Here is a 23,400-nt window from a genome sequence, read left to right as displayed (position 1 = left end):
GAAATGCTAGTGCTTTAATGTGATGGAGACTGATGGGTTTGTTGCTTTGTGATTTTAGTGTACTAACCCTGGGACAAAGAAAGGGCTGTTATTCCCATTTTTCAGATGGGGAATCAGTCACGGTCCATTGGGATGAGGGACTGGGGGAAGGGGCCTGGGTCATCTGGCTGCCGATTCATTTTTCCTTTGGTTATGCTAAAGCTGCTCTAGATTTCCAGATGGGGTGAGAGTTATTGATAACCCCTGGCAGACACTTCCTTGCTAAGACATCCTGTTTATGAAGCTGCCAGAAGTATTCTGCTTAGAACATTATGGTGGATTGAAGGCATTTTGAGGCATTTGTTGTTCTGACTGGCACCTAACTTAGTTTTTAAAGAACATTTCACCTTCAGCCCAGTGTGATTTCTGGTAAAGATAAGCACACTGAGGTACAATGTATTCCTTTTTCTATAGGAGCGCATTATATTTCTTAATTTTCATAATGACAATTGGGATAACATTTAGACACACAAAATAACTTGTATATCCTCTTCTAGAATCTACAGCTCTTTTCATTCTAATATAATAATTTTCTCTTGCCCTTTGTACATTGTTTGTGCAGGGGGTAGGGGGAGGGAAGAAGATCATTGCATTCAGGCACAGTGACATTTCACTCCTGAATACGTCAGCAAGCCCGTCCAAAGAATAAGATATCCTCTTCCATAACCACAGTATTCATCATCACACATAAGAAAATTAACAATAATTTCATGTCAGTTAATATCCAGTTTTGTTTTTAAATTTTTCTATTGTCCTGAAATTGTCTTTTATATAGTTTTTTGTTATTTTACAAACCAAGATCTGGTTACGATTCACATAAATGTTTATTTCTCTTTATATTCTTTTAATTTAGAATAATTTTGCCCAACTTTTTTTTGTAATGACATTGACTTTCTGAAGAGTGCCGGAGCCAGCCGGCTAAAGTCGAATAGCACCTGAAAGAGGGGGGTGAAGCCTAAGAAAAAAGAAGAAGACAGGAAAGAACTTTTGGGAGGGCATACAGTCAATGCTGCAGCCCCGAGTTTATTTAGCATAGCCTATTTATGTGATTATTGAATACCATAATCAATCACTACGTCACCATAGCAAAGCACACCATACATATCTATAACAATGCTTGTCGATTACATATGATCATACATAGCCCTGTTTCTATGGTTGTAAAACATTCTGCTACCTTAAAAGGTGAGTTTACGAGGCTCACCAAGGTAACTCAACTTCTTGTTTCCCAGAACCATTGTTTAAGCAAACTCAGTAGCCATGTTATGGCTTCTAGCTACGTGACTTCTTCAGTGCCTCATAATGGCTTCCATCGTGTCCCAAAATGGCTCCTGACAGAAGAGTCCAGAGCACTTGTCTTGTGTATGTCTCATATACTCATTCCCTGTGAAGATGGCATTGCCACACTTGATGTCAACTTAGACTTAAGATGACAGTGGTGCTCACTGTGTGCGGTTCTCAACCTCGATGTCCAGGTCCTTGTCATCTGTCTTTTAGCATGATTTAGACCAGAAGACAGTCTGAAATTTCTGCAACAAACCCACTTGCCATATGAAGTACTTTTAGCAATGAGGTGGGGTCTATGCAATCTTTTGTGTTATCTATATATGAACTAGGGACTTTGTTTGAATCCCTCTCTCCATGTGCAGTCACTCCAAAGTTAGCATGTCCATGCTTGCTTCAAAAGTGCTTTCTCTAAGCTATACCAAAGGTGATGGCTGGAATAGGAATCTTTGCTTTTAAAGGTTATGCTTCCTAATTGGCAAAAAAAAAAAAAAAAAAAAAAAAAAGGCTGCAAACAGCCAAATCTCTTGTCAACAAACTGGTCATATGGATTGAATCTAATCAAGTCATAAAATGCTCCCTTTGCAATAACCTTATCACTGGCTGTCCACCACCCCTATTGTTATGTGAAATGATTTCCTTTCATGGTGCTATTTTCTAAAAGTGTCGACTTGTTACAGTTCAGGAATGTGGCTTGTCATTGCCATTTCCTTTATCTGCCTTCTTGTAAGTGTTATGTACTTGGGGAGCAAACATACCTTAAAAAATTTTGTATGTATACATGCACATATAAAAACACACACGCATACACACATTATGTATGCATATGTATGTTTTTTGTGGTAAAATATACATAATACAACATTCACTAATTAACCATTTTGTGTGTGCGTATTTTTTTTAATTTTTAAAAATTTTTAAATTTTAGTTTCAAGTATACAGTGCATTGGTTAGACATCTATATAGTTAGTAAAATGATCTCCCCAGTTGCTCCCTCCCTCCCCTGACCTTCCCCCTAGCCAGTGTATTAATGCTAATTGGATTCCCTATGCTGTGCTTCCCATCCCTGGGACTCTCCATCAGCTACTAATTTGTACTTCTTTAGCCCTTCACCCCATTCTCCCAGCCCTCCAAACGCCCCTCCCCTCTGTCCATCACCTAATTGTCCATTTTATTTGTGAGTCTGCTTTGGATTAGTTTGTTCTTTCTATTCCTTAAATTCCATGTATAAGTGAAATCGTAGTGTTTATCTTTCTCTGTCTAACTTAAATACCTTATAGGTCCATCAAAGTAATATCTTTTTTTATCTTCTTCCTTTTCATATGTAGGGGTCTTGTTTTCTTATCCTTTCAGCCACTCTATCTTTTGGTTGGAGCACTTGATTCTTTTCCATTTAAGGTATTTATTGATAGGAATATAGTTGTTATCATTCTTTATTCCTGTTTTGATGCATGTTTTTTTCTCCTTAAAGAAGTCCCTCCAACATTTCCTGTAACACTGGCTTAGTGGTGATAAATTCCTTTAGCTTATTTTTGTCTGAGAAGCTCTTTATTTGTCCTTCAACTCTAAATGATAGCTCTGCTGGATAAATTATTCTTGGTTGTATATGCTGGGTCTTCATCCTATCGAATATTTTGTGCCAAGCCTTTCTGTCCTGCATAATTTCTTTTGAGAAATCAGCTGCCAGTCTTCTGGGTGTTCCCTTCTAAGTAATTATCTGTTTTACTCTTGCTGCTTTTAATATTCTTTGTTTGTATTTAATCTTTAGCATTTTAATTATGATGTTCCTTGGTGTGGGCCTCTTTGGATCCTTGATTTATGGAATTCTCTGAGCTTCCTGGAGTTTTATGTCCATTTCCTTCACCAGTTTAGGGAAGTTTTCCATCATTATTTCTTCAAACAGCTGTTCAACATCTTGATTTTCTTCTGTTACACCGATCAGACGAATATTTGGAGCCTTAATAGTGTCCCATATCCTCCTTAAATTATTTTTATAGTCTTGGCATCTTTTTTCTTGCCATTCTGATTGAGTGTCCTAATTGGCTTTCCTGTCTTCTAGATAGGGCATGTGATCTTCTTTATTCACTTCATTTATTCTTTTGTTTATTCCATTTAATATACTTCTCATCTCAGATAATGCGTTCTCTATTTCATACTGGTTCCTTTTTATAATTTCCATTTCCATTTCCATTTTTATCTCTTTTTTGGAGTTCTCTACACTTCCCAAAAGTTTATTGAACATCTTTATAACTAATGTTTTAAACTCTGCATCTGTTAGATTACTTGACTCCATTATATCTGGATCTCTGTTCTGTTCTGTCATATGGTTTCTGCTTCTTTGTGTTCCCATTTTGGCTGCGTTTCTGGTCTGCTTCTATGTATTCAGCAAAGCCCCTAAGTCTTCCTAGTCTTATTAGTGTAGATTTGTGAAGTAGGTGTCCAGTGGCACAGTCCTGAGAGGGGGTCAGCCACAGGCCAAATTTAGCTCAAGCCTCTACCTCTCTGGGGCCATCTGTTAAGATTCAGCAAGCAATCCACAGATGCTGTACTTATAGTGCCTCAAAAGGCCACATCAGAAACCAAGGCCAGCTGCCTCCACCAGTGTAAGTCTCAGCAAGGAACTTAACTCGCTGAGGATACACCTGGATGTCACTTGGAGTTGGGGGAGGCGGGGTTTCAGGGAATCCTCTGGGCAGAGCGACCTCTGTTATCCAGTTTGATGATGTCACAACTATGGCAGTGCTCTGTCCCGCCCACTGGGGGGTAGGAGGGCTCAACAGGGAACAATGGATCCTGCCGACACTTCTGTACCAAGAGAGTCTCGCATGGGACCTCACTTTGACAGTTTCTCCCTGTAAGTCCCTGGTGACCTCCGTGTGCAGCCAAATGGGCACTGGTGCTCAGAGCGAGCAGATCCGTCACAGCAAAAATCCGCTTGTGGACACGGCCTGTTTAAGAGGCATCCGCTGCTGCCGCAACCTCATCTCACTCGGCCACTTGGGACTAAGCAGCCCTGCATCCTCTCCCCTTCCTACCTTCTGCTGTTGCAGGGTACTTTCTTTGATTTTCCATAGTTGTATGCTTGTTCATCTAGATCCAAGACGATATTTCCTTGCTACTGCTCCTTGGTTCCATCACAACTTTGATTTGGCTGCCATTTTTTTCCTCCCCAATTTAACCATTTTTAAATGTACCAGACAGTGGCATTAAATATGTTCATTGGATTATGCAACCAAAACATTTTCATCTTCCCAAACTGAAACTCTGTACCTTAAATAGTAATTCCTCATTCCCTCCTACCCCCTAGCCCCTGGTAACCACCATTCTACTTTCTGTCTCTACGAATTTGTCTATTTTAGGTACCTGATATAAGTAGAATTAAATATGGCATATGTCCCTTGGTGTCTAGTTTACTTCACTTGGCATGATTTTAAGGTTCATTTATGTTGTCACATGTATAAGAATTCCATTTCTTTTTAAAAATGAATAATATTAAATTGTTTATATACTACGTTTTGTTTATCTACTCTTCTGTCAAGGAATACTTGGGTTACTTTCCCCTCTTAGTTATTGTAGCTAATGCGCTGCGGAGTTGGGTGTACAGGTTTGAGTTGCTGCTTCCACTTTTTTGGGTAGATACCTAGAAGCGGGGTTGCTGGAGCATACAGTAATGCTACATTTAACCTTTTTTCCTTTGTAAGTAGGAAGACAAAACGGTCACTTTAAGGCAATGAGGGCATATATGAGGTCACATGGGCGGGGCCTTAAGATTTTACTTGTCTCATGGTGAGACAGGGCAGGGACTGCTTGCTCTCTCTCCTGTGTGTCCACATTGCTCCATTTCTGCCAGCTGAGCCAAGAAGTAGAGAACATTTCCTCTTCTGGTTTCTAAAAGGGTTGAGAGGTTTGCTTTATTTTATCTTTTGGATGTTGACTAGACTACAGTTACTGGCCAGTTACCCCTTATAGATCCATTCACTTAGCCCTGACTTGTTTAGTTCCAGTGGGTTGAAAGGGGAGAGGCTGAGCTGAGGTAAACCTGCAACTACAAATGGATCCTTGTTGTGGGCCCTCTTGCAGGGTTGGATAGGTAGAAAGCGCATATCTATGAGCTAAGCAGAAACCTTTTCCAAAACTTATATTCTGTGTGAAGTATTAACTTCACAGCAAGACTTGAGCACTCTTCGTTCTGAGTGATTGTAGGGAATGGTTGTCTGTGCATGGTAAGCATAGCTTCTAGGGAGTTTACAGAGTGTGGAATGTGGTTCAGCCTCCTAACCAACCATGGTTAGCCAGGGTGTTGGATAAGTTGCAGAGTTAGTTGTTTCTCTCATGCTGTTAGAGTCAGATGGAGTATATGGATATATTAAGCGCATGTTTAAATCTATTTGTTAAATTATGTGATTATAATGTAAGTTTTATGCAAAAAGAAATTGTTAGAAAATAAAAACCAAAAGCCTGCTTACTCCCCAACTGCCAATCCCATTCCTTCCTTTAGTCTGAGGTATTCCTTTTCAGTCTTTTTTCTTTTTGATTCCATTCTTTTTTGATTTATATAACAATATACCACCAATTCTTAAACTAAATTATCAGAAAACTAATACAAATTCTAAGTATGGTAAAAAAAATGACCCAGTGTCTTCAACAAACTGATGGCAAGGAAAAGAAGAGATGGAGAGAAACCTAGAGATTAAATGCGACTTAAGAGTCTCAACAACCAATTGTAATATATCAGCCTTATCTGGATCCTATTTAAACTGAACATTAAAAGAAATTTATAACACTTTTAAGATAATTGGAAATTTGAACACTGAATATTGGATCATATCAAGGAATTTTTTGTTAATTTTTCAATGGGAAATTTTTTTGGTGTGGATATTCTAGAAACATCTTTTAAAAGATACATAATAATGTTTATGAGTGAAAAATATGAGGTCTAGATTTTGTATCAAAGTGATACAGGAGGCAGGAAGAGGTGGGAGTAAGGGTATGAAACAAGACTGGCCATGGGTTAATTGTTGAAGCTAGGTGATAGGTACACAGGGGTTCACTTTATTATTTTTTCATGTGTGTATATAGATACGTTTAGAATTTTCCATATTAAAAACCTCTTTTAAAAAGTACTACTTGAACTTCGGCTTCTGGGACAATGAATTGAAATACTTTTTCTAATTTTTCTCATTAAACACAACCGAAATACCTGGGCATTTTCTGCAGAGCAAAATTTTTTCCCTTTTCTTTTCATCTTCTATTTTTTTCTCTTGCCTGGCTATATTTAGCTAATAACAGTCAGGCAAGAGAAGGAAATAAAAGACACATAATGGAAAGTAAGACATAAATCTGTCCCTATTTGCCGATGGCATGAAAGAAGACTCCGAAAGAGAAAAGGCAAACTGGCTAAAGACCTTGGAACCCAAGGACTGACACAGTAATGAGTTTCTTGGTTTTTCTTTTGCTTATATATCCCAGACTTGGAGCTGAAGAAGCTGACAACCTGGAAACACCAGGGGACACAGACACAAAAAGCCCAACAAAAGCAGGCTCTTTCTGGCCAGAAGACCAGGAAAGGGCAGTCTAGCAAGGCAGAGCACTTTTAGACAATCATTGCTCTACTCTGCCAAACACTACAGCAAAAGGTGTGGTCCCTACCCCCATTTACACCAGTGAAGGCCAAATGGGGTGCCCCAACTATGTAAATAGAGGTCATTCCAGGAGTAGTAATGAGGCACTCCTACCCCTTCCAGCTACTAGTGGGGGAGGCCTAATAAAAGCCAAAACCTCCTACCTCTACCTGCCAGTAAGGAGACTCCCTCACTATGAATATATGTGAAGGTTGAATGGGGAACCTGGATTTCTTTCCCCACTGTCAGTAGGAAGGCATGCATTCTCTTTTCCTCTGCTGAAGCAGTATTATAGTTCTTTAGGATTGAGGAGGAAATCAAGACAGATAAAGGAAAACTAAAAGAATTTGTCACAAGCACTTCTAAAAGGATGGCTAAAGGAAATTCTCTGGACAGAAAGGAAGCAATGAAAGAAGGAATCATGGAATAACAGGAAGAAAAAAAATGATAAGCAAAAATACAGGTAACTATAATAGACTTCCCTCAAAAACCACAAGCTACCAAAACTCTACCAAGAGAAAGTAGATTACCTGAATGGTCTTACAACCATTAAAGAAATTAAACTTGTATTTTAAAAGCTCTTGGAAGAGAAATCTCCAGGCTCAGATGATTTCGCTGGATAATTCTACCAAACATTTAAAGAAGAATTAATACCAGTTCTACAAAATCTTTTCCAGAAAGTACGAGGAGAGACACTTCCCAATTTATTTTATAAAGCTAACCAGACAAAGGCAATGCCAAAAAAGAAAACTACAGAGCAATAGTCTCATGAATAAAGATGTAAAAGTCCTTAACAGAATATTACTAAAGAGAATTTACCAATACATAAAAATATTCGTTATGACTAAATGGATTTTATTCCAAGGGTACAAGGCTGGAACACTCACTATTAGAAAATTAGTCAGCATAATCTGCAATATTAACAGGCTAAAGAAAAGAAAATCACATGATCATATTAGTCAGTACAGAAAAAGCATTTGACAAAATTCAACAGCCATCCATGATAAGAACTCAGAAAAAGAGGAATAGAGAACTTCCTCAATTTGATACAGAGTAGCTACCACAAAAAACCTACAACTAATTGATGGTGAAAGATTGAATGTGTCCTCAGGCAAGAGAAAGAAATAAAAGACACACATATTGGAAAGTAATAAAGGAAATAAAACCGTCCCTATTTGCAAATGACATTATTGTCTATGTAGGAAATACTAACGTACTTAAAAATAAAAAACTCTCCTTAAGCGAGTTCAGCAACTTCTCAGGATATAAGATCAACATACAAACATAGATCATATTTGTTTACTAAAATTAAAATGATACCTAAATTTAAAATACCATAGCACTTAACAATTGCTAAAAAAAATTTCAAGAAATAGGTGTAAATGTAAAAGAAAACATACAGAATTTACATGTTGAAAACTATAAAAAACCCTAATAATAAATCAAAAAAGCCCTAAATAAACAGAAACATACTGTTTTCATGGGTTGAAAACATTAGAGTAAAGATGTCATTTCTCCCCAAATTAACCTATAGGTTTAACATAATTGCTATCAAAATCCCAGCAAGATTGTTTTCTAGTTATAGGAAAAATATTTTCAAAATGTAAATGGAAAAAGAAAGGGGACTACAAATAGGAAAAGCGATTTTGAAGAAGAATGTGGGAGGAATCAGTCTACCTGACTTTAAGACTTATTATACAGCTGCAAAAATCAAGATGTGGTATTGGCAGAGGGAGAGACATAGATCTATGGAAGAGAATCCAGAATCCAGAAAGAGACCCATATAAATATAAATATGCACAACTGATTCTTGACAAGGTGCAGAAGCAATTCAGTGGAAGAAAGAGAGCCTTTTCAACACATGATGCCAGAGTAATTGGACATCCATTGGCAAAATAAAAAAATTAAAAAAAGTTCCTTTTGTCTTTACAAATCTCATATTGTATATAAAAAATAAAATCGATCACAGACTTATGTAAAACTATATATTACTATATAACTTCCAGAACAAAACAAAAGAGAATCTTTGGGATCTAGAACGAGGTAAGTTCTTAGACATAACACCAAAAGCATGATCCAGAAAAGAAAAAAATGATAAGTTGGACTTCATATCAAAGTTAGGAACTTTAAAAATGTAAAAAGGTATGTGTCTCGAAGTCTTGGCAGATACGCGAGGATTGGACTGTATGCCCTAATGAGAAATTTCTCTCAGTAGAGGGAGTATCCTTGATCACTTCACTTTCCTGCAGGACAAGGTGTCCTGTATCTTCCACCCTGTAGGTCACCTATGGACAGCATCTTAAATAGAACTCAATATGTTGCCAAGATGAAAGACCTGAGGACTGGATTTTGCTTTTAAAAAATGTTAAGAACCTTTCCAGTTAAGGGAATGAAAATACAAGCTAATGACTGGGAGAAAATATTTGGAAACAACATTATCAACAAATCACTAGTATGTAGAATATATAAGGCACTCTGACCACTCAACAGTTAAAAACAAACAAAAATGATGAGAAGTGAGCACATAATGTAAATATATATATGCCTTACTGTTAAAAGTGTACAGCTGAAACTTATTGGACTTTGTTACCCAATATCACCATAAAAAACTAAAACTAAAACTAAATAAATAAATACGAAAAAATAAAATAAATAAAGTCAAAAACAAACAAACAAAAATAACCAAACTATCCAATTAGAAAATGGGTAAAAGACATGAACATTTAACTGAAGTGGTTATACAAATAGCAAAGGAGCCATGAAAAGATGTTCAATGTCATTGGCTATAAGAGAAATGCAAATTAAAATCACTACACACCTATCATGAATGGCTAACATAGAAAGTAATGATAACAAAAAGTGCTGAGAAATTTAGAGACACTGGATCCTGATCTCTCAAATGTTGCTTGAGGAATGGAAAATGGTATAGCCACTCTGGAATACAGTTTGTCAGTTTCTTAAAAAGATCTAAATATGCAACTACCAGCAGTTGAACTCTTTAACATTTATCCCAGAGAAATGAAAACATGTTCACACTCAGACCTGTACATGAATGTTTGTTTGTAGCAGCTTTATCAGTAATGTACAATTGGAAACAACTCAAATGCCCTTCAATGGGCAAATGGTTAAAAAAACTGTGGTACGTTCATATCATGGAATACTACTCAGCAATAAACAGAATGAACTATTGATAGAGGCAACAACCTGGGTGAATCTACAGATAATTATGTGAGTGGAAAAAGGTAATTTGAAAATGTTACATAATGTGTGATTCCATTTATGTAATAACATTCTGGCAATGATAATACTATAGAAATGGATAACAGATGAGTGGTTGTTGGAGTAAGAAGAGAGTGAGGTGGGAGGGGAGTGGGTATGGCCATAAAAGGGCGACTTGAGGGATCCCCACGGGGGATCAGTGCCCTTGTGATACTGTACCAGAGTTTTGTACTATGTAACCATTTGGGGAACTGGATAAAGGGTATTATTTCTTACAATTTGCTCAACCATCTCAAAATAAAAACGTTTAGTTTTTTAAAAATAAAAATTGAATGCAGTTTTTAAACATTTTAAGTAATGCAAATGGTCTTTAATGAAAAATGAGCCATTTCTCTCACACCTTATTCCTCACATTGCTTCCCTTAGTGGCAGTTTCACTACTATTTACCACATAATTTTTCATAATCATATAGATTTCTGACTGAATTGCTCTGAATATTTTAGAATCAAATGTTGCTTAAATAACAAGGACAAAATTAGGCCATTTGACCCATTCAATTATTCTTGTCATGGCAGTTTTCCCCTGTCTTCCATGCGGTAGCTGTAGGGCCGGGTCCCATCTCTCCATTTCCTTAAGGGAACAGACATGTGGATAATGGCCTATGTCAGGGCCTGGCCCAACTTGTAATGTACTTGTGTAAACCTGTGACAGGAATCGAGCCCACTGGAAACATGGTGAAGCAGCCAGCCAAGTTCACTGTGGATACCATCAGCGCCGGGCAGGGAGACGTGATGGTATTTGTTGAGGACCCAGAAGGGAACAAAGAGGAGGTATGTGGGTGGATGCTGCCTCCCCAGGCAGCGTCCCACGGGCTTTTGGGGCTTATAACAGGGATAGTGACTGTGCTTCCATTTTCCTCATTAAAGCTCATACCAAGATATTTTGTACCAAAAGGATCTCAAGGCTCACGGTGGTTAAAGTAATTTGCCCAAGGGCTGTGCTTTGAAAACTAATATAAATTGATATTCAAGGACACAATGCTTATTAAAATAAAGGCTACTTTGAATTTAGCAAAGGCCTTCTTAGTTGAGGTTTTAAATATACTGATATCTAGAATAATAATAATGCAGAATTGATACAATACAGATTGTCCTACTGTTTTCTCACCCTGCCCATCCTTTAATTCTTCCCTCAGGGCCTTCATACAACTGTTTCCTTTTGTCTTCTGATGTTCTTAAGACTATATTTTATTTCTAATGCTTAGCATTGTCTGAAATTCTGAGTTTACTGGTGTATTTTCCCTTTCTCCCACTGGGATAGGGATCCTGCCCGATTTGTTTTATTTTTGATACTTAACACTGGGCCCATGATTTCATAAGATCTTAATAATGACCAGGCCAATAAAGTTTTACATTACTTGCTTTATAGTTACTGTCATCTGGAGAGTTCCAGCCTTGAGAGAATAGAGAGTCCTAACTTGATAATACCTTTGTGCTACATGATTTTGTGTCTGTAACTTTAGGCTGCTTCTTTCCTGAGGTGTCCTACAGGAGTGGTGGGGTAAGAAATAGCCAGGACAGGTTTCTGACCTGGCAGCTCACTGCAGAAACTTGGCTGGCACAACACCTGGAGCATTCTCTAACTGTCACTCATTTTTCATCCTAGGCACAAGTGACCCCTGACAGCGACAAGAACAAGACATACTCTGTAGAGTATCTGCCCAAGGTCACTGGGCTGCACAAAGTAAGATGAGATGTCATGGCTCTTGCTTGGACTGCTCTTCTGGGCTTGCTGCGATGTGTATGGAAGGATATCTTAGGAAAAAGAGTGACTTTCTTAACTTCTGATTTTCCTTTCTGATTATAAAAATATCCATGTTCATTTGGGATCCCCATGAACCAAACTCGAAACATTAGCTAATATACCTAGATTGGTTGAATTTCACTAAGTTTTTTTGTAATGTCGTAAGATTTTTCTGACTTTATCTAGGTAATGACTGGTTGTAGCTACATGGCTGGAGTACAGACGCTAATGTATGAGCTCTTTATCTTTGATGCTGCCTTGAGTAGTCCTCTTCAAGATGCTCTGAAGGATCTGTTAGCATAGAAGCCTGAGAAGGGAGAAGGCCAGCTGACTATAGTAGAGGCCAATGCACGGGGAGAATTGATGAGGATCCAGTCCCCAGGCCCTCTGTCTCAGTAATGTTTTGAGTTCTGTTTGAGTTGGTGTCCAGTTGACCTGTAGGACGGGAGCTAAGGGAGTCTTGCGGAAGATTGGGGTGATCTCGGAGTGTGCCTTTTGTTGGAAGAAGGCCTTCGAGAGCACACACAGGGAAATAGCTGTGTACCATGCTATGACTTTGAGGCATAGACCATACTCACCACCTTGGGCTTCAGTGAATTCACCTGGAACCATGGCCAGGGATTTGTACCCATAGAACACCATGAATTTTTGGGGAAAAAATCTTGAAGAGAGCATTTATGATGTAATTAATTTATTTAGTTCATATGAACCCTAACTCAGTACTCCTGAAAAATTTAAAAGAGCTCTGGCTCAAATTTTTAGATGAAAATCTATATTTTGTCTCAAATCCAGGTATCTGGGAATGATCTTATTCTCCCAAAAAATACTTTGGGTTTGAAATCCTGGAACTGTGTATTATACTCTGGGGAACAGTGGTCCCTCCTGCAGTTGCCTTAAAGGGTCCAGTGTCTAGAGATTCAAATATAAGTATTCATGTCCTACTATGGAGGCTAAACATTTGGTGTAAGCACTTTTAGTTTGCTAAAGGGCTGATATCCCAGGCCCAACTGTATGACTGATGGAGCCAAGCGGGAGTTCCATCCAGGCCACTAACTGAGCTCTTGGTTCCAGCCACGTTTGTGTGCATAATTAGGAGGATGGAAGAGAATATTGTCTAAGCATTTGGCTTGATCTGGTGCTCTTATTGGGCAGAGAGAAGTGATTATATGTCGTCTGTCTGTCACTTGTAGGTCACAGTCCTCTTTGCAGGACAGCACATCTCCAAGAGCCCATTTGAAGTGAATGTCGACAAGGCGCAGGGAGATGCCAGTAAAGTCACTGCGAAAGGCCCGGGCTTGGAAGCTTCAGGGAACATCGCCAATAAGCCCACCTACTTTGACATCTATACGGCAGGTAATGTGCTTCCCCACCTCTCCTGCATGGGTCAGGCTTTCTCCTAAAGCTGGAGATAACCCTCAGGAACTAGAGGTTTGGGATGCCTGAACTTCGTTTTTATAAATCAAACAACCAAAACAAAAATAGCTTTGTCAAATGTGTTGGTTATATTTTTAGATTTTTAAAAACTAGCTTTTCTTTAAAATCTTATACTTGAGCTTGACATTATTAATAGTGAATTTCTGCACACGTTTCTGATTTGACGAAATAAATGTTCCAAAGAAACTTAAGTTTTAAGAATTGTTTACTAGACTAAACTCTATGCAAGGTCCCATGGGAGGTTGGAAGAAATGAATAAGACAGTTTTTGAAATGTCAACTTTCTTTTCAGTTTAGAAAATTTAGAAAATAGAGAATGGGAGAAAAGGGAATTTCAGCTATGACCCTCCTTCCCCCCACACCAGAAAACAGTTGTCAATATCCTGGTGTGACCCTTCTTGGGTGCTTATCTCCTTTGGTTTGCATTTTGTACCCACTTTAATACTCATCATCAGTGAGCTTTCTGAGAAGGTGACTTGGGTTCATGAGATGTTTGCTCTCTCATAGGTGCCGGTGTGGGTGACATTGGTGTTGAGGTGGAAGATCCCCAGGGGAAGAACACCGTGGAGTTGCTCGTGGAAGATAAAGGAAACCAGGTGTATCGATGTGTATACAAACCAATGCATCCTGGCCCTCATGTGATCAAGGTCTCCTTTGCTGGGGACACCATCCCCAAGAGTCCCTTCATTGTACAAGTCGGGGAAGGTAAGTGCTGGGGTGGCAGACTATGTCTGCTTCTGGCATTGAGGCTAATTGTGCACACGGCTGGGCCCCAAGGCCAGGAAAATGGTCAGGGCCTAACATTGAACTCACACCTGTTCCCTTTCTGTGGGAAGTGGCTTACTTTGTCCTCAAGATATGTATATCTCCCTGTGAACCATGCAATGACTTAAGTGCTTTACTTATATTAACTCATTTAATCCTCCTCACAACACTGGTACAGGAGAGCCATTGTCCTCACTGAGAGATGCAGGACTGAGGCCGTTTAAGGAGTTGTAGCTGAGGTTAGCTGCAGAAGTATTGCTGGTGCCCAGCAGCTTCCACTGCTTGGCCTTTACTGGCTGCCAGGCACTTAGCATGAGTGCATGTAATTGTCATACCACTCTGTGTGTGCCAGGTGCTATTATTATCCCTAGTTGCAAGTGGAGACACTGAGGCTTAGATAACATAGGGATCAGTGAGTACAGACTAGGTGTCAGTAGGAGAAGAAACTAAGTCTCTGTCAACCTCTTAACTATACTGCTAAACTCCCTCTACAGCCAGAAGCGTGCGTTTTTCTCTGTTAGACCCTTCCTTCTCACCTTGTTGCTCCCCTCCCCCCAAACTCTGCTGCCTTTTCTAACCAATACTTGCTGTTTCCTGTTCTGTCCTCTGCATCTGCATCTGCAGACCTGGCTTCTTCTTCCGAATCCTGCTTCTGGGCCAGCGTGGACCCCGAAGCTGTTGGCTTCCTAGTTGAGAGCACTGGGCCAGAGGCATCTCTCTTGGTAAGGGCTGGTTGGGTGGAGCGTCTGTTCCAGTTCTTCGCACTGCCTGAAAATGTCAGCTGAGCCTCTGCTGTTTGTGACATCAGGAAATTACAGTGCAGGTGTTATCATAACTTGTCTAGCAAGACCCGAGCCCCCTGTCTAATTACATTTAAACAGCTCTAAGACATCTCAAAATGGTAGAGAAGCTGGCAGTTTCCTTTAAACCCTTTAGCTCCATTTAGTGTTTAAATGAACTGAGCGACGACCCTTTTGATATTGATTGAGACCATTGCCTATGCTCAGAATTTCCATGAGTGGTGTTTTTTTTTTTTTTTTAAAAAAGACACATTTAAACCCTCCAAGGGAAGTCCTGTCATCCCATTGTGAGTATTCCTGATATAATCAACTTTTCTCTTTTGACAAAGGAAAAAAAATAAAACGAACATACTCATAAACAAAACATTTTGACAAAATGCAAGAAAGAGTTTTGAATGGCTTTCCTAGTTCTAATAGTGTTTTCTGACTTCCTCTCCCTCATGGACTACCTTTTTTATTCTGGCATATCCATCTATCACTTGGACTATATAGTATTTAATTAAAGTTTTCTCTTTTGCATACCAGTCCTTCCTCTACTTAAAAAAGCAACTTTATATTATTTTCACAATGGAAAACCAATGTCACTTGCCTTTAAGTGCCACCCTAAACTTATGTTCATCCATGAACCACCTAAAATCATCTCTAACTCCAAGGGTGTGTGTATATCTCTTTGAGAAGCAGTTATTTGCCAAATGGCCAGTTAAGGACATTATGGGGTGGAGGAGGAACTACCTCCCTTCTATGGAGTAAAGAGTCTCCTCTTCTGGAGTTTGCGATTTCTAGTATATTGAGAGCTGTCAGATATGCAGTGTCAGATGTGAAAAGGAAAAGCCACTTAATAAACAACATGACATTTTACCCATTAATCTCCTATTTTTGTACTTAATGAGGTTGTTCATGTTGACAAAGAATTTCTAAGGTATAAGAATGTCTTTTATCTACCTTCTGATGAATCCCGTGGAATAGTATTTTTGTGGACCTCTCATGTAAGGAATGTTAGAAACTACCTTTGTCCTTAATTTTTAGACTTCTAACTTTAGATTTTTAAACCAGATCTAGAAATTAAATTGAGAATATTGTTTATTGCTAATAGTTGCATTTATAGCTGCCCACATTCCCAAGGACCTTGTAACAGAAGGCGCTGAAATGTTTGTCTGTCTTGGCTAAGGTGGAACTGGGCTCTTTTTTCAACTATCCTCTGGCTCTTCATGCAGAAGACAACGTTTAGACTTTTATAAATGGCTGACCCAAAGTTTGGAACTTGGTCCGATATTTTCAAGCACTACATTTTCCAAGTAGACTTGAAAAAGTCCAGTCTTCCCAATTAGTGGGCCCTTGAGTATAGCAATGAGGTTTGAACAGTGTCCAGCACTAGGTCTTAAATCTCCTTCACCACTGAGAGAATAAACGCCAGAATTCAGCTGGTACCAGGAGCCCAGGGAATCTACACAGTGCTCTCTGGATTTCTTTGCCAAAGTAACTTTCCCCCAGCCCCTCTGTGGTGTGGCTGGACAGAGTTATGTTGTGTCCTTGTTTGCTAGCCCAGTGTGCTCCCTGAATGGGACCCCTGGTCTCAGCAACTGCCACATACTCTTTGTGCAAAGCAAATATTTTCTTGGCGGGTGCCTCCAAGTTACCTTGGCTTGCTCAACTCTGACTGAAGAATGAAAGGTTGAATTGATGTTGAAACTCTGCTTGCAGCCTGCAATCCAAACGCCTGCCGGGCCAGTGGGCGAGGCCTGCAGCCCAAAGGGATCCGCATTCGGGAGACGGCAGACTTCAAGGTTGACACCAAAGCTGCTGGAAGCGGGGAGCTCAGCGTAACTGTGAAGGGTCCTAGTAAGTGCTCCTTTGTTTCTCCATCGCAGGTGTGATATTAGCAAAGTCCGTAGCCATGGCATATGGATTTCACCCCATGGTCAGTTCTGATCAATTTATCCCAGAGATCTGTCTAAGATTTGAGGCTATCTGGGCTCTGTAGGGAAGGAAGTAGTGATTGATTAGTACTGTCTTCCCTGAATGTAGGTGGTGTTCTGAAAGCATCACATTATATCAAGGCTTCTGGGAGTAGAAAAAGCAGCGATGCAGTGAGGTTTGGGAAGTGCTGTTCTTTGAACAACAACCTGAAATGGCCCATTTTTTTTATTTGAAGAAACCTAGGTTTAGAGAGGAAAGGTCTTGCCCAAGTTCCCATAGGTTGTAAGCATCCAAGCTAGAATTCGAGCACAGTTCCCAAAGACAGTAATTTTCCCACTGCAGGTTATGTTCATCAAGTACCTAATTACCGTGATCAGAGCTTATAGAAGGAGAATCACAGTTCCTAAGATTAAATTTTCTTTGTAAATAAATACCACTCGTGGAGGAGTGGGTTATACCTTGCAGCTCATTCTTGCTCCCTCTTTTGGGAAAGGAGACAGCAGACGTGAGGACAGGTATCTATGCAGTCCTCATGTTTCCCCCTGGGATAAGCAGATAAACTCGGCATTTCTAATTGCAGGTGTAGCAGAACTTGGCTTGTGGAATCTCGAGTTTCCTGTGCCAGGACTGCTCTTACGCTCTGTGTTCCCAGCAGTCTGGGGCAGGAGTGTTCTGAGCTCCAGAAAGTTAATATTCCATCTCAGAGCACCACACTTTGGGGCAGGCCGTGCCCCAAGGGCAGGCAGCCAAGGTTCTAGACTGCTCAGACCCAGAGCCACACTGGTCTGGAGCTGTCCTCCCTCCTGCTACAGGAGCCAGGGAGGTGTTTTTCTCTGATCTTGGATTCTCACTTGACTGAATGGCTTTCCCTGCCAAATTTCAAGGCTCAACATAAAACAAGTCCCTGCCTGATGTCTTGCTCTGGAGTTTGTGGTGTAGCATCTAAAGCCTGTCTTCTTGTAGCTAGCATATAAGAACGTTCTCATTTTGGTTAGCCAGCTTTAGTTGAAAAAGATATGCTTGGGACACTAACCTGAAACTCATGCCAGATAATCATAAGGGTTCATTCCCTCCCTGGTTTTTGTGGGGGACTAAGATAGGTAGATTTGATGAGAAAAATTGAGATGTGACTAGATTTATTTTTACACAGACTCAGGAGGTTCAGGACCTCACAGCCCCCTCGTAGCCAAGAGACCTACTAAAGCCAATTATCTGAAAATCTTCCATTTCCCCACAATTTGAAGCCAAGATTGTCCATTTTTAGTTTGTATTAATCTCTCAGGTTTTGAGGCAGCCCACTTAGTTTTCCTTTGTAGCTTATGTTTTGTGGATATTGCTATCTTTCTCTTGTCTTTTGGGTTCCCTTTCTGAGTCTAGAATTACATTGGACTGATGGTGCGCTTCCTTTCCACAGAAGGTCTGGAGGAGCTGGTGAAGCAAAAAGGTTTTCTGGATGGAGTCTATGCATTCGAGTATTACCCCAGCACCCCGGGGAAATATAGCATTGCCATTACATGGGGGGGACACCACATTCCAAAGAGGTGAGTCCCCACTGGAGTTGCATCTTCTCCGGTGGCTCGCTTGGCCCAGGGCAGGCTTATGGTGGTTGCTTCCTGGGCTGCAGGAGGGAGATAGATCTGCTTTGTTAAATACTTTTTTCAAAGCAGTGTACAGACATTTGGCTTGTTCTCAAAAGCAGCAGAAAGTCATTGTGGTTTCGGCTGCCTTCCTTTAAATCAAATGTTGGCAGTCTGGGGCTGGTGAGAGGCTGAGAAGCTAGAAGGAGCAGTAATAGAGAGCAAATGGGCTGTGTATCTGTATACCCTTGTATAAACTGAGATTTCTTTCTTTCAATGTGTGCCTCTGTTCAGGAATGCCATGAGGGTTAAAATCTGGTATGGTTTACATTAAAATCCTCCATGTGAGTACAGTCAGGGACCCAGGGACGAAGTCTGCAGCTTTGCCTTGTGGGCGGTGCAGTTGCCCTTTCTGCCTTTCCATGTTTTCCAGCTCCCCTGGGGGCAACTTTAAACTCTGAATAAATTCAATTTACCTTGAGAAATATCTGGGCATATTATAGGGTTCTGAGAATCTAAGAAGACTATTTTTTAATATTCTGTGCCAACGTTAAAGAAATTCTTTCATATATGATATAATGCCTACCCAAACTAGTTTTCTTAATTACAGCATAAGCAGAGTGTGGGGAAGTGTATACTTCCCACTTACCTTCCAGGACTCACGGCCTGGTGAGCCCTGCACCCAAAAGGTTAATGGCTAGGAGGATAGTGCAAGGCAGTGTGGCTTGAGTGCCAACCCAGTGGCCACCTAAATTCCCTGAGACAGCATATTACATTATATTGTTGACATAACAATGGCTCTGGGGGGACCTGTGTGGAGGAGGGGCTTGGTTTGAGATTGGGACTGCAGGTAAAAGGATCAAGCAAGTGGAAAGAATATGCATAAACAGCTTATAGCTGTATTTAGCCCTTTCTTTGCTCTCCTTTAATGCTTTCTCTTTTTCTTTTTTTCTAGCCCCTTTGAAGTTCAAGTTGGCCCTGAAGCAGGCATGCAGAAAGTCCGCGCATGGGGCCCTGGCCTCCACGGAGGGATTGTTGGGCGGTCAGCGGACTTCGTGGTAGAGTCCATTGGCTCTGAAGTGGGGTCTCTGGGTAAGTGGACACAGCTGACTAGCAGCTACCGGAGGGATGAGATTATAAGGGGATTTAGGCCTGGTTTTAGGCTGAAAGTTGGGGCTTCCAATGAACCTTGCTACCCTTAACCTCTTGGTCTCCTCACCACCTGGGGCCCCCTCTGGATACTGCTGTGGAATTGCAATTCTCATTTCCCTCCTGACCTTCAGGTTGCCCTCTGCCTCATTCACTCATTCATCCACTAGACCTCAAGGGCGGAGGCCTTCTGTGGATGCTGTGCCTGAAATATATTAGGCACTCAGCAAATATTGTCGGCTGATCCATGATGATTAAATGAGTTAATTTCACTGAAATTAGAGATTTGGGGAGTAAATATTATTTGGAGCATAATTGAATATCTTTAAAATACACATTTGAAGTATATATGCTTATTTTACATTAGTAGTCAGCACTGATCTCTCTTCAAAGGATCAGATAGCAAATACTTCAGTATTGTGGGTCATATTCTCTCTCATAACTATTCTCTGCATTTGTAGTATGAAAATAGCCCTAGAAAAAATATGTACAAAGGAGTGTGCCTATTTTTTAGTAGAACCTTATTTATGAAAAACAGGCAGCGGGTCAGATTTGGCCCACCAGCCATAGTTTGATGACCTCTTGTTTTGGGTAATAGAAGATAAGCAAAAAAAGGAAAATAGGAAATAACATTAATTCTTCTAGAGAGATAGTAACCATTTTGGTATATCCTTGTAGACTAGAGATAATGTTAAACCTTTCGATATATCCTTTCAGATTTTTTTTCTGTTCATATGCATACAAATATTGGTCTGCCACAAAAAAATATCTGGGAGAAATCTATGTCTCTTTGCCTCAGATAAATATAGGACATGTCTCGATTGCCTATGGCTTCCATAAATTCCATTGCATGGATGTGTCTTATGGGGCTCTCCCATTATTTCCAGGGTTTTGCTATAAAAACAATGCTGAATACATATCCTTGTATCTAACTATTTACACATATCCTTGGTATTTCCTTCAGATAAAAGTCCAGAAATGAATTTGGTGGGAGGAAGGGTGGGCATTGGTTAAAGGCTTTTGGTATGCGTTGCCACCATATTGTCAACAGAAAAGTTTGCTGGTTGACCTTCATTGTCAGATGCTTAAAGAAAAAATGGTATCAAATCCAACTCTTCATCTCTAGGGAAGACTTAATAGTCTTGGTTTTGTGGGAAGGGACAGTTTACAGATTTCAATCTTCTATGCAGGCAGAGGGAGGGAGTTGATAGTAACAAAATAAGTACTTTCCACCATGTAACCCAAGGGGCCCTCCCACCCCATTCCCTAGGGTTTGCCATTGAAGGCCCCTCCCAGGCAAAGATTGAGTATGACGACCAGAATGATGGATCGTGTGACGTCAAGTACTGGCCCAAGGAGCCAGGCGAATATGCCGTTCATATCATGTGTGATGATGAGGACATCAAGGACAGTCCATATATGGCCTTTATCCACCCAGCCACAGGAGACTATAACCCAGATCTGGTGAATCAACTCACTATGCTTCTGTCTTCTCTTTTCTGGCTTCTGGCACTTTCCCTGCAGTGTGTTGAGAGATAGCAAAGATGAACCATTCACAGCTTAGAAAGGAAACGGGCCTGAAATAGATATCCCGGTGGCAAAAATGAGTGCCTTTCTGATGTTGGGCAAGTGACTTACCTCTCCCTGACTCTTGATATCTTCCTCTGCAGAATGAAAATGATGGTAGCACCTGCTTTCTAGAGTTTCTGGCATGATTCAAGACAGCCTTTATAAGGCCCAGTGCCTGACCCGTGTAGGGGGCTCCATAAGAAGATTCCTTGCAACTCAGAGCATCATATTTCAGTCATGCTGCTTTCTGTAGTTATTATTTCAAGATGCTCCAACATGGTTCAGTGTTTGCAGTGTTTCCAAGAGCTTCTCTCAAACCCTTTGCAGTCTGATAAGCATCAAGTCTGAGCCGACAGGAGGAGGCCCCCTTACCCTGATTTGTGCTGCTGTTGGCTTATGTGGGCAGCTGTCCATAGGCTAATGTCAGTCCAGGCTGGGAGCTACCCCTCTTTGGCCAGCTGCTAGTCCTTTGCTCTCTGGGGGCTGCAAGAATTTAGAATGTTGTCTGTAGTAAAGGTTCTGAGCCCCTTCATACTGGGAACACTGAAATAGGGCATGGCTTGCGGTTCCTGCCCCAGTTACTAGAAGTTCTCTGTCAGCTCAGAATAAGGCAAGAAGTTCAGGCTAGTTTGCAACCTGGTTTTAGAGAGTTTTCTTCCTCATAAGAGGTTAGCGATACTGCTTTTTGTTTTTAAGTTACAGCCTACTTTGGCATTTTTGTTTCTATAATTGTCCTGTTAACGTAGGTACTGTAAAGCCAGGCACAGTTGTTTTGTCCTTCTCCCATCCCCTGGTCACCAGTCTTCATATAAGGGTTTATTTGGGGCATTACACAGAAAGAGAGTCATTACTGACCCTTTGCCCCAGGTCCAAGCATACGGGCCAGGTTTGGAGAAGTCTGGGTGCATCGTCAACAATCTGGCTGAGTTTACTGTGGATCCTAAGGATGCTGGAAAAGCTCCCTTAAAGATATTTGCTCAGGTAAGTTTCCAAGGGCCCACCTGTGTAGGTAATTGCCAGGTAATGAGATCCAACAGTGTAATGGCAAATTGCTCAGTCCATCTGATCCTCAGTTTCTTTATCTATACATTGGGAATAAGAATAATATTTATCTCACGGGGTTATGTGAGGAGTAAATGAGATTCTAACATGTAAAAAAGCAGGGTGTTTTTCTCATTTTTATGATTTGTTTTCTGTGGAAATGAGAATTGATTACTTCAGATTTCCCTGTAAATGGGTCATGACAGGAGGTTTGTAAACAAGAATTTATTAAACATATTTAAGTGAATTTGACTGAAGGATTTAAATGCAGGAATTAAGAAGCATTGAGTGGTCATGCCTTTCTTTTTGAGACATTTGCTCTTAATGATTGAAAATAAATAAATGTAGTATTTTATCACCCGTGGTCATGGTCATTATATTGTGAAAACATGGCCTATCGTAATTGTTCCATGAAGTTTTGCTGGATGAGTGAGTGGTGACTTTGCTGTCTTGGGAGGCCATGGTGGCCCTGTTTGACGGAGGCGATGAGAGGGCAAGTTCTGTTCTTAGCCCCTGATCTTTTGCAGGACGGGGAAGGCCAGCCCATTGACATCCAGATGAAGAGCCGGATGGATGGCACGTATGCCTGTTCGTACACCCCAGTTAAGGCCATCAAGCACACCATTGCTGTGGTCTGGGGAGGTGTGAACATCCCACATAGCCCCTTCAGGGTAGGTTGTGAGGTGGAATCTGGCCATGGTGTGAAAAAAGCCTAGTCCTGCGGCAGGTCAGGACGCCATGCCTGATGGCCAAGGCAGATTAATGGGAAGAACCCATCCTTGATGGAGTGGCTTGAAGGGCATAGTGCCCTAGAGTGCCTAAAAGGACTATTTCTAACCATGGTAATTAACAGTGTTTTACTGGGTCCGAGTAGAAGAACACTTGATTACAACTTTCTCCCTGTCCTCTCTAGGTCAACATTGGGCAGGGTAGCCATCCCCAGAAGGTCAAAGTGTTTGGGCCAGGCGTGGAGAGAAGTGGCCTGAAGGCAAATGAGCCTACTCACTTCACAGTGGATTGTACCGATGCAGGGGAAGGTGAGAGGGGGCTTCACCAATGTAGTGATTGTTGATTCTTGGGGAAAAACGTTCTTTTCATAATGTTTCAAGGGCATTGAACTAGGAAATAATCCACCTGAATAGGTAATTATTCATCCAATGAGCCTCTGTGTCAGTTTCTTGG

General features: G+C 40.6%; 1 protein-coding gene across 4 annotated transcripts in view; it reads left to right on the top strand.

The window, feature by feature from the left end:
- The window catches only part of FLNB (filamin B), a 131,119-nt gene that overhangs the window by 56,554 nt on the left and 51,165 nt on the right, over window positions 1–23,400 (top strand). For all 4 annotated transcript variants that reach the window (XM_016131572.2, XM_016131577.2, XM_016131579.2 and 1 more), the window contains exons 5-15: window positions 10,876–10,994; window positions 11,830–11,907; window positions 13,158–13,320; window positions 13,908–14,105; window positions 16,667–16,804; window positions 18,297–18,423; window positions 19,415–19,551; window positions 20,879–21,072; window positions 22,045–22,158; window positions 22,746–22,889; window positions 23,132–23,255. In XM_016131572.2, the coding sequence (XP_015987058.2) occupies window positions 10,876–10,994; window positions 11,830–11,907; window positions 13,158–13,320; window positions 13,908–14,105; window positions 16,667–16,804; window positions 18,297–18,423; window positions 19,415–19,551; window positions 20,879–21,072; window positions 22,045–22,158; window positions 22,746–22,889; window positions 23,132–23,255 (1,536 nt within the window). The remainder of the gene's footprint in view (window positions 1–10,875; window positions 10,995–11,829; window positions 11,908–13,157; window positions 13,321–13,907; window positions 14,106–16,666; window positions 16,805–18,296; window positions 18,424–19,414; window positions 19,552–20,878; window positions 21,073–22,044; window positions 22,159–22,745; window positions 22,890–23,131; window positions 23,256–23,400) is intronic.

This window comes from Rousettus aegyptiacus, unplaced genomic scaffold, assembly GCF_014176215.1.
Source record: "Rousettus aegyptiacus isolate mRouAeg1 unplaced genomic scaffold, mRouAeg1.p scaffold_m13_p_4, whole genome shotgun sequence".
NCBI lineage: Eukaryota > Metazoa > Chordata > Mammalia > Chiroptera > Pteropodidae > Rousettus > Rousettus aegyptiacus.
This window is presented reverse-complemented; position numbering and strand designations above follow the sequence as displayed.